Source organism: Anopheles arabiensis, chromosome 3 (assembly GCF_016920715.1).
Source record: "Anopheles arabiensis isolate DONGOLA chromosome 3, AaraD3, whole genome shotgun sequence".
Lineage (NCBI taxonomy): Eukaryota > Metazoa > Arthropoda > Insecta > Diptera > Culicidae > Anopheles > Anopheles arabiensis.
In genome coordinates, this window is record NC_053518.1 from 38,710,135 (window position 1) to 38,723,998 (window position 13,864).

The 13,864-nt window shown below is 42.8% G+C and overlaps 2 protein-coding genes and 1 pseudogene across 2 annotated transcripts in view; 1 reads left to right on the top strand and 2 right to left on the bottom strand.

The window, feature by feature from the left end:
* The window catches only part of LOC120899783 (neural-cadherin-like), a gene marked incomplete at its 5' end in the record, with an annotated part of 638,244 nt that overhangs the window by 133,704 nt on the left and 490,676 nt on the right, over nucleotides 1–13,864 (top strand). The window lies entirely within an intron of this gene.
* Nucleotides 71–3,545, bottom strand: LOC120903404 (neural-cadherin-like). The gene is made up of 3 exons (XM_040312822.1): nucleotides 3,128–3,545; nucleotides 2,728–2,901; nucleotides 71–2,618 (listed from the first exon to the last, which is right to left on the bottom strand). The coding sequence occupies exons 1-3, from the start codon at nucleotides 3,207–3,209 to the stop codon at nucleotides 2,545–2,547; spliced, it is 330 nt and encodes a 109-aa protein (XP_040168756.1). The 5' UTR covers nucleotides 3,210–3,545; the 3' UTR covers nucleotides 71–2,544.
* The window catches only part of LOC120902667, a 144,544-nt pseudogene continuing 134,194 nt past the window's right edge, over nucleotides 3,515–13,864 (bottom strand).

The following is a 13,864-nucleotide window of genomic DNA, read 5'->3' on the forward strand; positions in this document are numbered from 1 at the left end:
AAACGCACCTGTGGGCAGATTTGTTTGTATTTATTGTTTGTTTTTTTACTTTTATTTTTACATCTTACGTTCTTCTCAAATGTTTTTGTTTGTTATTCCTTTTGTCTGTCCCTTTTTTACCACAATATATAATAACCTATAATCAAAACATGGCTCACAAACCAATTTTTAGTTGAGAGTGCGTCTTTTTCCTTCCAATAAAAAATCTCAAAGTCTTTAAAATGCTTTGTTTAGTTGGTTTTGCCTTGTTTTGGTATGGTTGTTTTCTGAAACTTTTATTTTCTCTGTGTTTCATGTGAATTTTATGTTAGAATTCTCTTCATCTCGCTTACATACATACATAAACATTCATATTTAGATGAATTAACTGTATTTGCGCTTCGATCAAGTATTGTACATATTATTTGAAACGATTCCCTTTTTTATGAACACTACATAACAACTTGAAAATCAATAATTCGTTAATCTTTCGATAGTCAAAATTGCCACACCCTAAAAGCACTATGACAGAAGCTGTATAAATCTACTACTCCTTCTAACCATCAGGTGGCAATGTAAATGCAATGCTAATGTTTTGCAAATCAATAAAGTAAACATGACTTATCTTTGATGAATTAAGTCTCGAAAGCCTGTATAGGCCGCGTAGGACGTTACGCCAAATAAAAGAAGAAGAAAACTAATCCTTGAAGCGTACTGCGCTGGTTCCTTGTGTGTCCAATAATCTTATAAAATATGTAAATGCATGCTCAAACAGAGCATAGATGGAATAAATCGATATCGAAAGGAAGTCCTTTTTTTGGCGTACCAAACATTATCAACCATCTTTTCAGTGTAATTTTTATTCAACGAAACTTCACTGCAAAATCAAGATACATTTTCGCCTTCGAGGCTCTTAGGATTGCTGAGGGAACGGAAAATGCAACAAACTGCACTTTACTAACGTTCGAACAATTCTCAAATTTGTTCTTTTGATCAACTTTTAAAATTCCCTGCGCCTCCTCTCACCCTTGATCATCACTATCATCATTATCGTGCATTTGATTTACTGCATCATCGTTTAAAGTGATAGAAATATTCATATTTCTATTATATTTACAGTAAAATGGAGCTATTTCCATTGATCCTAATGAGAAAAGATGGGTGTAATTAAGATGTTGTGCAAAACACAATGGATTACATAATTGTAAGGTTTCTCAATAAGGTTTCTCAAAAGGAGGATGTTTTAAGAGACTTGATTTGACAACCACACCAACCAGCGCCGATATTAGTGAACGCTCAAATCGACCATTTTGTGGCAATTTATAATTAAGCATTATGTGACTTTCTTCATTCTTAAAGCAAGGTCTGAAAATATAAAGAACCAAAATCGACCCGTGTCCTATCGAAGTTTGACCAAACTACGTTAACTTTCTTGTTATAAGCTTGTGCGGTTGGTTTTGTAGATGTCTTTGCTTTCATTCGTGCATTTGCAAAAGTTTTCATTCCGGTCAAACAAGCAGATTGTCTAGTAGTTTGAGATCGTGGTAAGCACGTGTTTGCTTTGTAACCTTTACCGGTCTCCAGCTTTTGTTTTTTTTTTGCTGGAATGTTTGATTGAGTTTCGAGGTTTGTTCGTAAATTTTGCCCACTTACAATCCACTTGCAGGTGAGGTTGTTGTGGGCGTGTTGGTTCGTTTGATAAATTGTATCTGCTTTGATTTTCTTGAGATTTTGTTTTGTGATTTCGAAGGAACACGTGGAAATAAATAGTAATTTTCATAAAAATGAGAATTCGTTTAGTCTTTTGACCCCATAAGCTATTAACCCCGTTCTTGTGTCATTTTCTGCCCTGGGACATTGCATTTTTGCTAGTGTTTCCTTTCTGTCCAGTGTTTTTTACAGTGGCTCCCATCGCACTAAACTGTTACGTGTCGGTACGCAACGTGTAGGTTGTAGATTTGATTTTATATTCTTTATTTACAGTATACCGACCTATCATAACTGAAATAGTTACAGTGATGCGCTTTTCCTTTTGCAATTATAGCGAGCGTATCATGCTCTCAATTTCTGAGCAATTTAACTCTGTGTGTTGCACCGTTTGGCTGTTTGTAGCTTCACGGTACCATCTAGTGGAAGTTAATAAAATCGATTTAAATTGCATCTACCCCAACACACTTCTATTTTCGTAACATCTTCGCTTCTTGCGAACTGATACACTGCTGGAAAACAATGTTAAAATACCGCTTCGGCAAGAACGACTGTGTCCGCATCGTAAACGGGGATTTGTATGAGTTTATGGATTTTAGTGACTATTTTACAAAGAATATCTACCGGTTAGCTCACACACCGGCGATAAAACCCCTAAATTGTATGTCTTATACGACGGATTTGTTTTTTTTTTATCTCCCGGGGGGTTGAAGGTTTTTAAACCAATGATTTATCTACAAGTCCGTGCGCATCGTTCAGCTTCGTCTGACGGTATGTCATGATAAACTAAACGAATGCGCACAAACGTTGATCTCAGGAACAAGAGACGTACAGCCCCTGCGACAGATACAGCTACTCTTAACTAACATCTTCATCTTTGATCTGCAGTTTGCTTGGTTCGTAAATATTGAATAATTTATCGAAACGGGGACCTGTGGTGGAACGGTGGGAACAGGGAGGACAGTTTAGGTGTTTATCGTCGCGTGCAGTTGGGAGCAGGGTTGGAAGATTATTATAGGTTTGGGCGATTTTTTGATTTACCTGACTGCAACGGATTTAGCGAACCCGAGGTACTCGCACAACCTTCGTAGGCGTAGTTACGCAGATCGTCGAATGGCCCGGAGGCTGAGTCGATGTCGACGCGTCGCTTCCGGTCGTCCAGGAACACGTCCACCTTGCCGACGACCTGGTCGGAAACGACGGCAATATCTGGACCTGTTGGTGTGTTCGTGGAATGGATAGAACATAATAAAATATTGTTAGCAAGCATTGTTGGCCTACGGATTGAAATCAGCCTCCCATTAGATTACAAACAAAGAACTGACGTACACAACTCGTAACATTGAAGCAACAAATAAAGATAGGGCGATGCTGAAGAGGGGAATACATACTAGCAATACAACCCCCAAAACGGCACATGCAAACAAAACACGCTACTTACGTACTGGCGGTGCCTTATGTTGAACGAGCTCTGGCAGCGGACCAATCGGGATCTTGAGTGTCTTCATGTCAACCGCTGTCATGTCGTTCTCGCCACCACCTTCGTCGCAGTAGTTGATGATGTTTTCGTGGATGTCGTCCTTGGTGGCCGGCTTCTTGTTGAAGTTAGCCGAACGACGCCGGGAGCAGGAAAAATAAACAAACAGCAAAACTGTTGCGTGTGGAAAGGAAGAAACAAAACACAACTAGTCTTTAAAAACGATCTGCAAAATAATGTTTAAAGCACATCGAGACACGATTCCACTTACTAATGATCAGTAATAGGCAGGCTAAAACGGCTGCCAAGGCACTGGTGCTGAATTTAATCGCTTGTCGTTCCTTCAGAAACTCACAACTCGCGCCCCAGTACGAGTCTGGACAGATGCACTTGTACTTTAGGCGCGGCTCCTGGTTGAGGCTTCGTTGTGATGATCTCGACGCTAATGTGCGACTTGTCGCACATGTCGAGCGGTGGGTACCAGGCCCAGCCACTGCCACGGAAGCTACGTACGACTTGCTGACAGCGGGGTCCCGTGTAGCCTGGTGGACACGAGCACTTGATACCCGACTTGGAATCGGTGCAGCGACCACCGTTCAGACAGGGATGGGATTTGCAGGTCTGCTGCTGCTTGTACTCTCGCGAGCTGCATACACACTCCGCCGTGGAGTTAATCTGCACCCCAACCAGGGCGGTTTTGTTCGCATTCACTAAGCAGTTCGTCTGGACCTCGATGATGCTGGTGCACGACCCGGCACAGTCCGCATTCTCCAGCAGACACTCGTCCACGTTCACCATCGTAATGTTGATGCCCACCTCCTGCTCGATTTCCTCCTTGTGCAGCAGTATCACGCCGTTCAGCTGCACCGCCTTGTAGAAGTACGCGCCATGTACGGCGAACCGCACATCGATCAGCGGCACCGACCGATCCTTCATCTGCACACTGAACACATCAACATTCTTCACGTCCACGTTCAGCAGCCCCGCCAGCTTGTCCCGGAACCGCTCCAGCTTGCTGCGGAAGATGTTCTGGGTACGATAATTCCAGATGCGTATAAAGTCCTCATCCGTAATGCCGGTCAGCCGGATCGAGCCGGAGTTGACGATCGCCTCGTAGGAGATGTGCTTCACCACCACCGACATGTTGGCATACGATTCCTGCGCGTGCTTGCGGTCGTAGATCTTGAAGCGAAGCTTGTAGCGTCCTTCGCGTGCACCGCGCCGCATCGTCACCATGCCGGATGTGTCGTGCAGCTTGAAGCGTGGATTCTCGGCCTCATCCCAATAGAATAGCTTGTCCGAGGTGTCCCAATCGTCGAGATCGTTAACGAACACACGCCCGATCGGTGTGTCTGGCGCCTGGCCTTGGTAGTTGTACACGATCACCTCCTTGGAGCCGGGCTGCATGATGTTATCGTTCAGATCACCGATCGTGATCGTCAGCGTGCTGGTGCCGGTTTACGGTGGAGTGCCCGAGTCCTTGATAACGATCGGAATAGTGTACTGCTTGCGGTACTCGCGATCGAATGAGCCGAGGGATGAAACGATCGACATACCGTCACTCTTGTTACTCTGCTCCACCTTGAAGGACGTCCGAATCACATCGTCTGCGTCCGGGTCCATGCGGAACTGGAACGGTGCCCCATTGCCCTCTAGCCGGTCATCCTTATCGACGGCGGAGATTTCGATAATCTTCGAAGGCGGTGAGTTTTCGAGCAGAATGGGCCGGTAATCTTCCGCGAATACCGGCGCATTATCGTTGATGTCCTTCACCAACACGGTCAAGATGGCGGAGGCCGTGCGCGGCGGTACACCGTCATCGGTGGCCAAAATTTCAAGTGAGTGTTTCGCCATCGCTTCCCGATCCAGTTCACGCTGGATCGTCTCCGTACCTTCCTGGTCGATGGCAAACTGGCGCTTCCGGTCTGTGGCACGGTTAATGCTGTAGGTAATTTTGCTCTTACCGTCCTTGTCGATGTCGACCGCCTTGAAGGTGCCCAAGTTTTTGCCCACGTCCGCATTTTCGTACACTGTTGCCTCGATATGCGGCTTCTTGAAGCGAGGCGTATTATCGTTAATATCCTTCAGCTTCACAATCACCCACGAATGGTCAACGTGGTACTTGTCGCTCTCGTCGATCCCATCGTTATCGATAACTTGTATCCGAAAGCGGAAGCCATTAACCTGCATCGGATCCTCGTAGTCTAGCGGCTGGACCACCTTCAAACTCCCCGTACCGTCCGCGTTCTTTACCATCGCAAACTTATCCGTCCCGTAACCGCTGCTTTCAATGATTTTATACTGGAAATTGTTTATCTCATCATCGTCATTCACCGTCACGGTCAGTATCGGTGCCTCGGGCAGCACACTACCGTCGGTTTCCTCCACCTCGACGAACCACTCGTCCTTGGTGAACCGAGGCGGCATATCATTCAGATCCTTCACCTTGATGGAAGCTGTTCCCGTACCCTTCAAACCTCCGCCATCGGTGGCCACTATCTGCAGCGAGTAGTCGGGCGTCTTCTCCCGATCGAGACAGCATACCGCCGTCGTGATGATTCCCATGTCCGGGTTGATGTCGAAGATCGGCAAACCAGTATCCTCTTGGATCGCGTTCTTTTCAATCGAGTAAATGATCTTCGCGTTAGTGCCTTCGTTGATATCGTCATAGTCTTTGGCCTTTATTGTCATCACGTACATGCCGATGGGGCCATTTTCGGTCACGTTGCCGTACGAAATCCCGTTCGGGAACTGCGGTGCATTGTCGTTGACGTCTTTCAGGTTGATCTGCACCTCCGTAAAGCCCACCAAACCTTCGCCTCCTTCGTCCTGCGCAAAGACGGTAAACTTCCAAGACGCTCGTCCGTGTGATGGATCTCGGTTCAGAGGCTGAACATTTGGAGGAAATGGTGGGAAAGGAGAACAATAGGCAAGAGAGGAAGAAAAAAGTTTTTAGTTTTCACTAGCATAGATCTTATCGCTTGGGATGCATTTTTCAATTAAATAATTTTGAAATGAAATTTTGTTTGACTTAATGAAGCCTAACAAGACTCGGGACATTGCTCGTCCATTGCGTCGGTTTTGTTCGTTGCCGGCAAAGTAAAGTTTACAAAATTGGTTGATTTAATTAAAATACTGTATTTTCTTGAAGTTAAACTAGTATCCGGTAAACCGAGCTCGATAGAGTGTACTTTTAGTCCCACACGAATCATTTTGAGACCCAGCACATGGCACAAGCGGAAAGTTATTCAAAACTGTAGAGGAGACCAGAATCCAGTTTGGACATCGAAAAGTTTCTCCATCGGGCCAAGGCTTCATCGAACAGCAGAGGCACATTAAGTCTTGCAGACGTGTAAGTTTCTGTACCGGAAACTTAACCTGCTTTTAAAATGGCTTCATAGAGTTCCATCGCTCAAATAATTCTGAAACAAAACGGTCATCACATCCATTCGGCTTTGGATGGTAAATGGGTTTTGCCATGCACCGCTCTGGTCGAATCTTATCAACCATACGAACATAAAAGGTGTTCTCCATTTCATTTCTAAGTTGTCTGCAGTGTTATGTTGCAGGTTTTTTTTAATTCCTTTACATTGCTTACCGTCACGGTTAACTTCAGTGCTTTCGTTTTGTGTGTCGTCACTGGCGGACAATGGTGGTTAAATCTTGCGAATGCTTCCAAGTGCATAATTTTGACCTACCTTAAGCACAAATATTTCCCCAGTGGCCTTGTTGATGTCAAAGTAGCTATCGGAGGGATTTTCGATGTCAATACCAGCCCCAGTCAGAAAGTAGATGATGTTGTTTGGACGCTCCACGTCGGCATCCGAGGCGGTTACCTGTTCAGGGCGAGGTGAAAGACATGAGAGGCAATAAGTGGCAAGTGGATGTAAAAAAACATATAAAGGGGAAACACGAAAATTTGGAAAAGTAAACAAAAGGGAACTCTTGTTTCTACAAACAACCGATCGATCAAGGAAGAAAGATTGACTCAATGAAATTCAGAAATTTCAAGGCCGCAAGGCGTACGATAACCTTTCTCAGGTTTGCTCTGCGCCCTGTCAAGCTCAGTCAGCATCGTAGCAATCGTGAACGGGTAATATGAATGCTTTGTAACCGGATGATTGGCATGACCATTTTCTATTTCGGATCGGTGAGATTGGGCAGAAAACATCAACGTACACCTGGCGTGTTTGGGTTGGTCGGTTTTGCTTGGCACGGCCCCGGACAGCTAATCCAATTCCATCGTCTGTAAGATGGAAAATTAGTTTTTCATTTATTACTGCAAATTGTACTGCTCGATGATGTTGTATACTAAGTAGTAATTCGTCTAGTTAGAGATGAAATCGTTCAATATATTTGCCGCTAACACACCAGTCAAACGTGACGTTCAAGTCCAGCCCAAACTTGCAGGTGTATAGCAGGTCGAAACAGTTATGCCTTCATTAGCTCAATAATGTGGCTTCAGTCAGTCTGAGTAAGTTATTGTGATTGCAACGTAGCTTACTTGGTCGCTGGAGCTTGTGATTGACCCATTGGATAATCTGTTCCGTAAATTCCTCACACGTATAACATTCTATTCTAATCGTTAATTCCTCAAGTAATGCCTAAAGTAAGTTTCCCAATTTGCACACAGCACCGCTGCTTTAGGGTACCGTAGGCACCACTCTATTTCTATACAATTAGTTCAATAGAAAAGAAAGCAGACAAAATTCCTCTCCTTTGAACACGGCAGAAAGCGTTATTATCGTTCTATTTTATGTTCAATTATTTTCGCTCAATTCTCACAAGACAGGAAAAGTTCTATGTTGAGCTGTGCATTTAAAAAGTTCAGCTTTTGCTGTATGTGTGTCTTGCAATACACCTCGTTATAAACAAAAGAGCTGAGCATTAAGGTGGAAAATGGCATCGAGTAAATAAAACAGAGAATTTGTCTTCATCTGTAAGAAGCTGTTTGTCTATGTCCTAACCACAAGTGTATAGGATAGAAGAATGAGCAATAGAAAATAAACCAGCACCACTCAACCAGTTTGCCGGTGGTTATGTAAATTTTAATTAAATTTTATTCTAATTGAAAGCTGCACAGATTTTTATCCTCTATCTCTATGCAGCGACATTTTCCGTCTTCAATCTATTTGTATTTTTTTGACCTCCACGCCGGATATTCCTTTCCAAAAGTTTGTACGGATCTTTGCGCTTTTTTTTGTTGTCGCCGTCGGTACAGCTTTGGGTGAATTAGCTGAAGTGGCCAAATTTATGTTTACAGCTAGAGCATGTTCATGTTTATTCGATCCTATTTCTAGTGCAAACTTTGTGTATGTTTGTGTGTATCACTCATAGAGGTCACATTAAACGAGCTTTCGGGAAGGGTGAGTGCAAAATACCAACGCCAACCGGAAAGAATATGTTACGGGTGTGTATTTATATTTATTAAAAAGTTTTCTTCTCCGATTTCACGCTCATTCTACTCAAAGTTAGTAACATACACAAGCTTACGTATCCCCTGCGCGAAGGCAAATGGGGAAAACTCGCAATCAGAACCCAGTTGACGATGCGTAAATTTTCAGTGATAGCTCATAATTAAGCGGAAAGCATTTCACCCGACGAGCGGGCCTAATGTAGCTGAGCTACTGGATGTGCACAGCGCCTGTGGCATTAAATAGCGGTCTGGTTTTGCGAAATCGCTTCGCCAACAACTCGCTTTGATGCTTGTCTGGAGGGAAGATTTTATTGGAGCAAACTTCGTTCGAGCAGTTGGGGCGCTTTAAATGTGTGTTTGCTGTGAACCATCAATCATCACCAGCCACGCGAGAATGTGTGATGGATTTGGCTAGAGTAGCACGATGGAGTAGCGTTAGAATCTCCCCCCCTCCCCCCAAATCATCCACACATACACAACACACACAAAAGTAAATAGGGTGCAGGAAGTTAGTTAAACAACATACAGCTACAATCTCAGCACTGAAACACAGATGACGCCAGTGGCAGCCGATGTGTCTGGGAACATGACAGAGTGTGAACACAAGGCTAGAACATGCTATAGGAAAAGGCACTCGACGACGTACTCAGAGCAGGACGCTCGGAGCAGGATGCGCCTTGTATGCGTAGGAACGTCAGGCCAAGGTGTCTAGCGACAGTGGCATGGTACTGGTATGAAAATATCAACGGGCCTCTACCCACAAATAATGATCGCTTGAGACGTACGATAACGAAAATAGAAAAACAGAGAGCAAATGGAGGATTTAAGAAGCAAAAAGATAGAGAGCTAACACAGCAAAGCATTTTTCAGGGTAGAATTTTTGTAATGACATCTTTACCACGTCATAAGCTTGTTAAGATTTATCTTTCACCTCGTTAGTATGTGCTCCAGAGCGAAGGGGTCCCGTTGACGTGTAGTGAAGCAACCGATGGCAGTACGTGCTTTTCGATGACTGACTTTCACCATCATCAACTAGTGGTTGCAATGGGGACGTAGTTACGGACAACAGGACAAACCAGATATTGGATTGGGGGAATCGATCCCATCGTGGCTTTGGTTGAGCGCACGTTGACGTTGTTATGGTCGTTATCGTTTTCCCGTCACATTGCAAATGCTGCCAGAAAATATTGTCCATTGTGCGACAAGAAGGGTTGAAACGAGAGAAAACTGCACGGTGCTCGGTAAATAAGATTATGCTTTTACCTCACTCAAAGTTCTTTTACTTACGTGTACGGAAGCGAAACAGACTAAAGACGGCTCGGTTCGTATGCAAAAGGGGGAAAGTTGCTTGATTGTTTGTCATTTATCGGTACGGGCGGTAATTTATTTAATTATTTTTCGTGATATTGATTTTGTACGATGTTCGTAATGATTCTTTATAGTGCAAACATTGGTGACATAATTGAAAATAAAATTGAAAACATTTATTTCCAAATGAATGTTGTTGTTCAAAATGATAGGAAAATTAAAAAAAAAAAACATAAATGTTTCCATTCAATTTAAACTCTCAATTAATTCTATACCAAGCAAGCAACTAGGCTAACCCTGGGATACACTGGGAAATTGACGATTAATTTCTGAATGCTTTAAGCTGAAAAACTACCACATTAGCTATGACCACCGTCGTTCAATAGTAAAACATGTTTATTTCCAACAGCCTCCATCAGCATCACCACTTCCTTCAACGTCTCTACTAACTGACCAACAATGTTGTGATCCTTCAGCAAACTATCTCATAAATTAAATAAATGTTTTTCAAATATATGCTCTTCTAACGAGTGTGTGCGTCGTTGCACTGAGCTTGTGCATTGGCATAAAGCTTCATACGAGTCCAGATAAGCCGGCACATCCCTGTGTCCATCGGAAGCGTTTGCGTTTTGGCCCGGTGGATGTGTGAGGCTGATGTCATAAAGCATGCCTCGTTTTACGACCAAGTACCACCGACCAAGAGAAGCAGTGTAACGGTCAGAGCCATAATTGAACGTTCGAAAGCAATAAAATTGATACGTGTCTTCCATCGTACAGAGGTCATTTATTTCACTTCACCCCAGGAAATTGCTGCCAAAAGGCTGCTACCATCACACATGCACGTCCTTGCAGTAGAGAGTGTCTTTTCTAAGCCTTTATGAAGCTAATGTAAAATACAAATGATATTCTCAGTGCCCAATAGTCTTTGGGCGGATGAGGATGGATGAAACAACCTACCGATGATCACCGGACGTTATCCCCAGTGGGACAATATACAACGTACGCATCGTCGTTGTGCTTTTGGGGAAGACAAGCGCCCTGTTTCTCTTAAGAGGACACCTTTTCCATTGGTCACAGCGCAAGTGAAAAGATACTTACAAGCGGGCTGGAGATTTATCGGTATTTATAGTAGAAATTTGAAAAAAAAATTCGTGCACTCGTGAGGTCATCTTTAAAGTAATGGTTACCAAGGATGTTAGAAAGGTTTGGGCACGGTTCTTCACTATTTCTGTAAGCATAATTTCCTTGGTGTGAAAGTGAAGGTTACAGTATTTGGCAGCATGTAACATTGGTACGTATATGCAACCTAAGAAAGTCTCCAGCATCGTGCTAAAAAAACTCGACATTTGGTTTGCGGAAATTTAATAGAATACTACCCCCGATTGTGTGGTATTCTAACCTTGTTCCTTGAGAACAACCTTTGTTTGAGAAAGTCCTTCATTTATTCTTCTTCCAACCAACTGCGGTCAAATGTCCACAAAGGTAAGATGAAGCTGCCTTTAGCTGCTGGTACCGAGTCATCAGCAGAGTAGGCGCGTTACGCCTTTCTCTAATTTTGTAACACCTTTTTCTAAGCCGTTTCTTGTTAGTATCGGACAATCAAACAAAATGGAGAACCACGGGAAATTGACCGTATTAGGGCTAATAAAATATACGCTTTATTTTATAGTTTAGCCGCTTCCCCGGTTTTTCAGGACCTTTGTATGCTTCCTCTAGTTCAAAGCTGCCCGCTTTACGATCGATTCGACATCTTTGCAGTTCATGTGTTGCGATCCGCAAATGAGGGTGCCTAATGGAGATGACATGTGTGGCATAGGAGACATGCGTGAATACAGTTTTTAGCTTTGGCCACGTAACTGTACGGACGTGATTCCCCCAGGAATGTTGTCAGCTCTGACCGTGTTCTTTCCTATTTTATGGAACAATTTGTTTTCTTAGAATCGTTTGGTTCACTGCTTTCTTATCGTTTTATGTTTTCTGTTTGAGAAGTTTCAAAGACTATTATTGCCACCGTTCCATAGGCGGTTTGATAAATGAACTTGGGCTCGTTCACGGGCCGTTAAGAGGACACGTTTGTGAAGTCTACAATTCCGTCGAAGATGAAACCAAATGCTCCTTTCATGGATCGAACAGAACCAGGAAGAATGTGTGTGAGTTTGTGGGACAAGAGTAAATTTGTCGTAAAAGAGTAAAGATTTTTTGACGTTTTCACGCCATTCACTGCGGTTCTCCTTTGGCTCAAACACAAGAAAAACAATTTTTGAGTAAAATAATAGAACCAATGCCACCGCCAACACATGACCTAGGGCAAGGCGAACCGGATGACACTTGCTGGATGATAGCACCGAACCGGTGCACTGGCAAAATATTGTACGAGAAAGTTTGAAATCTAACTTTAACGATCCAAAAGAAATGTAAGGGAGGGCATGTATGTTTTATGGAATGTATAGTCACCCACCGTCGATTGCATGCTACGTTTCATAAGATAGTACGACCAACTTCACGACACCATTTGGTGCTTCAGCATGATCCAGACTTTCTAGTTGGGATGGGTAACAGTGAGTTAACATTAGTGAAGCTAAACAGTCTTCGTCATTTACCTTTTGCAAACATTTTCCATTACGTGTTTGTGTGCGGTAGGTGAAGGAAATGATAGGAAAGGAGTTGTGGAGGTGGGACGGGAGGGAACTGTTGGCATTGTTTCGAGTGTTTGATTGCATGGAGAGGGTTCCATTCCGTTGATTAATGATCGGTAGAATCGAACATCTCGTGCGGAGCGTAGATAGCAATGGAGAAAGTTTGATCAAAGTGAAATTAGTAACTACGACAAGCTTTTGTGAGCAGGAAAATGGAGTGTGTTCGAATCGGGTAGATAGGAAAATGGTACTTGGGTTGCTGAGAGAAGGACGAGTTTTCAGTTTAAGAGCCATAATTCGATAACTTTATGAACTAAGGGATGTCGAGTATTAAGAACGATTATAAACAAGAAATCCGAAATGCTTTAATGAGTCATAATTCCATAATTTAATTTTTTTTATTTTTTTTAGCAGTTTAAGGCATTTAAAAACTTTAAAGGTGTAATTTTTTACAACAATTTGTTTATTGTAATTGAACAATAACATTCCGATGATTACGATCAGGATATTAGTAGTTTAACGTAACAACATAGCACCATCACGGATTCTAATCGTATATAAACCAAGCAATCATGTTGGTTTTAACGTATTATTTTTATTATTGAAATATTAATTGATGTTATTCAAGGTATTAAACATTTTGCGTCTTCATTTATGGATGGATATTGATTTTTTATTAGTGTCTTCAATTTAACAAATTAGTCAGGCTATCTATTTGTTGACAAGTTCAGCCCGTCGTTGGTTTTTAGAGTATGATAATAGAGTAATAGAGTATGTAGACGGGAAAGTTCACTGGCAAGCCTTGGGGCCTGTCACCACTGATTTTCAACAACTTTCTATTTCGCCGGCATCTAGCACGGAAGCAGTGGATTTTGATCCAAACATTCATGTAGATAAAATAAGTTTTATCGCTATAATTCCTAACTGTACTCTATCCATCCATGGTTGTGTGTGGGCATGGAGGTTTTTGTAAATTGCAATAATTCTTAGAACACCATTCTTTTACCTTCTTCTTCTTTTTATATTGGCACAAAAACCGCTGTCGGTCAAGGCCTGCCTGTACCCACTAGTGAAGTGGGCTTGGCTTTCAGTGACTTTTTGTTACCGTAGCAGGATAGTTGATCCTACGTATGGGGGCACAGTCTATTCGGGGCTTGAACCCATGGCGAGCATGTTATGTTGTTAAGTCGTACTAGTTAAAGTTGTTTCACGGGTAAGTTTACTAGCAGGCCCTGGGGCCTGCCACTGAGCTGAACATGTTAAACAGTAATTTTGATTGCACTTGTGTGATCCGCATTGAAGTGTGATATTTACTTTAATATCGGTCGTGTTCATGTTATT

Excerpts from the sequence above, each read along its gene's own strand:
- LOC120903404 (XM_040312822.1), bottom strand. The coding sequence starts at position 3,209 with ATGACAGCGGTTGACATGAAGACACTCAAGATCCCGATTGGTCCGCTG. Across the intron at positions 2,902-3,127 it reads ACATAAGGCACCGCCAGTAC|GTCCAGATATTGCCGTCGTT; the intron begins GTAAGTAGCGTG and ends ACACACCAACAG. Across the intron at positions 2,619-2,727 it reads GCTAAATCCGTTGCAGTCAG|GTCCCCGTTTCGATAAATTA; the intron begins GTAAATCAAAAA and ends GTTCCACCACAG.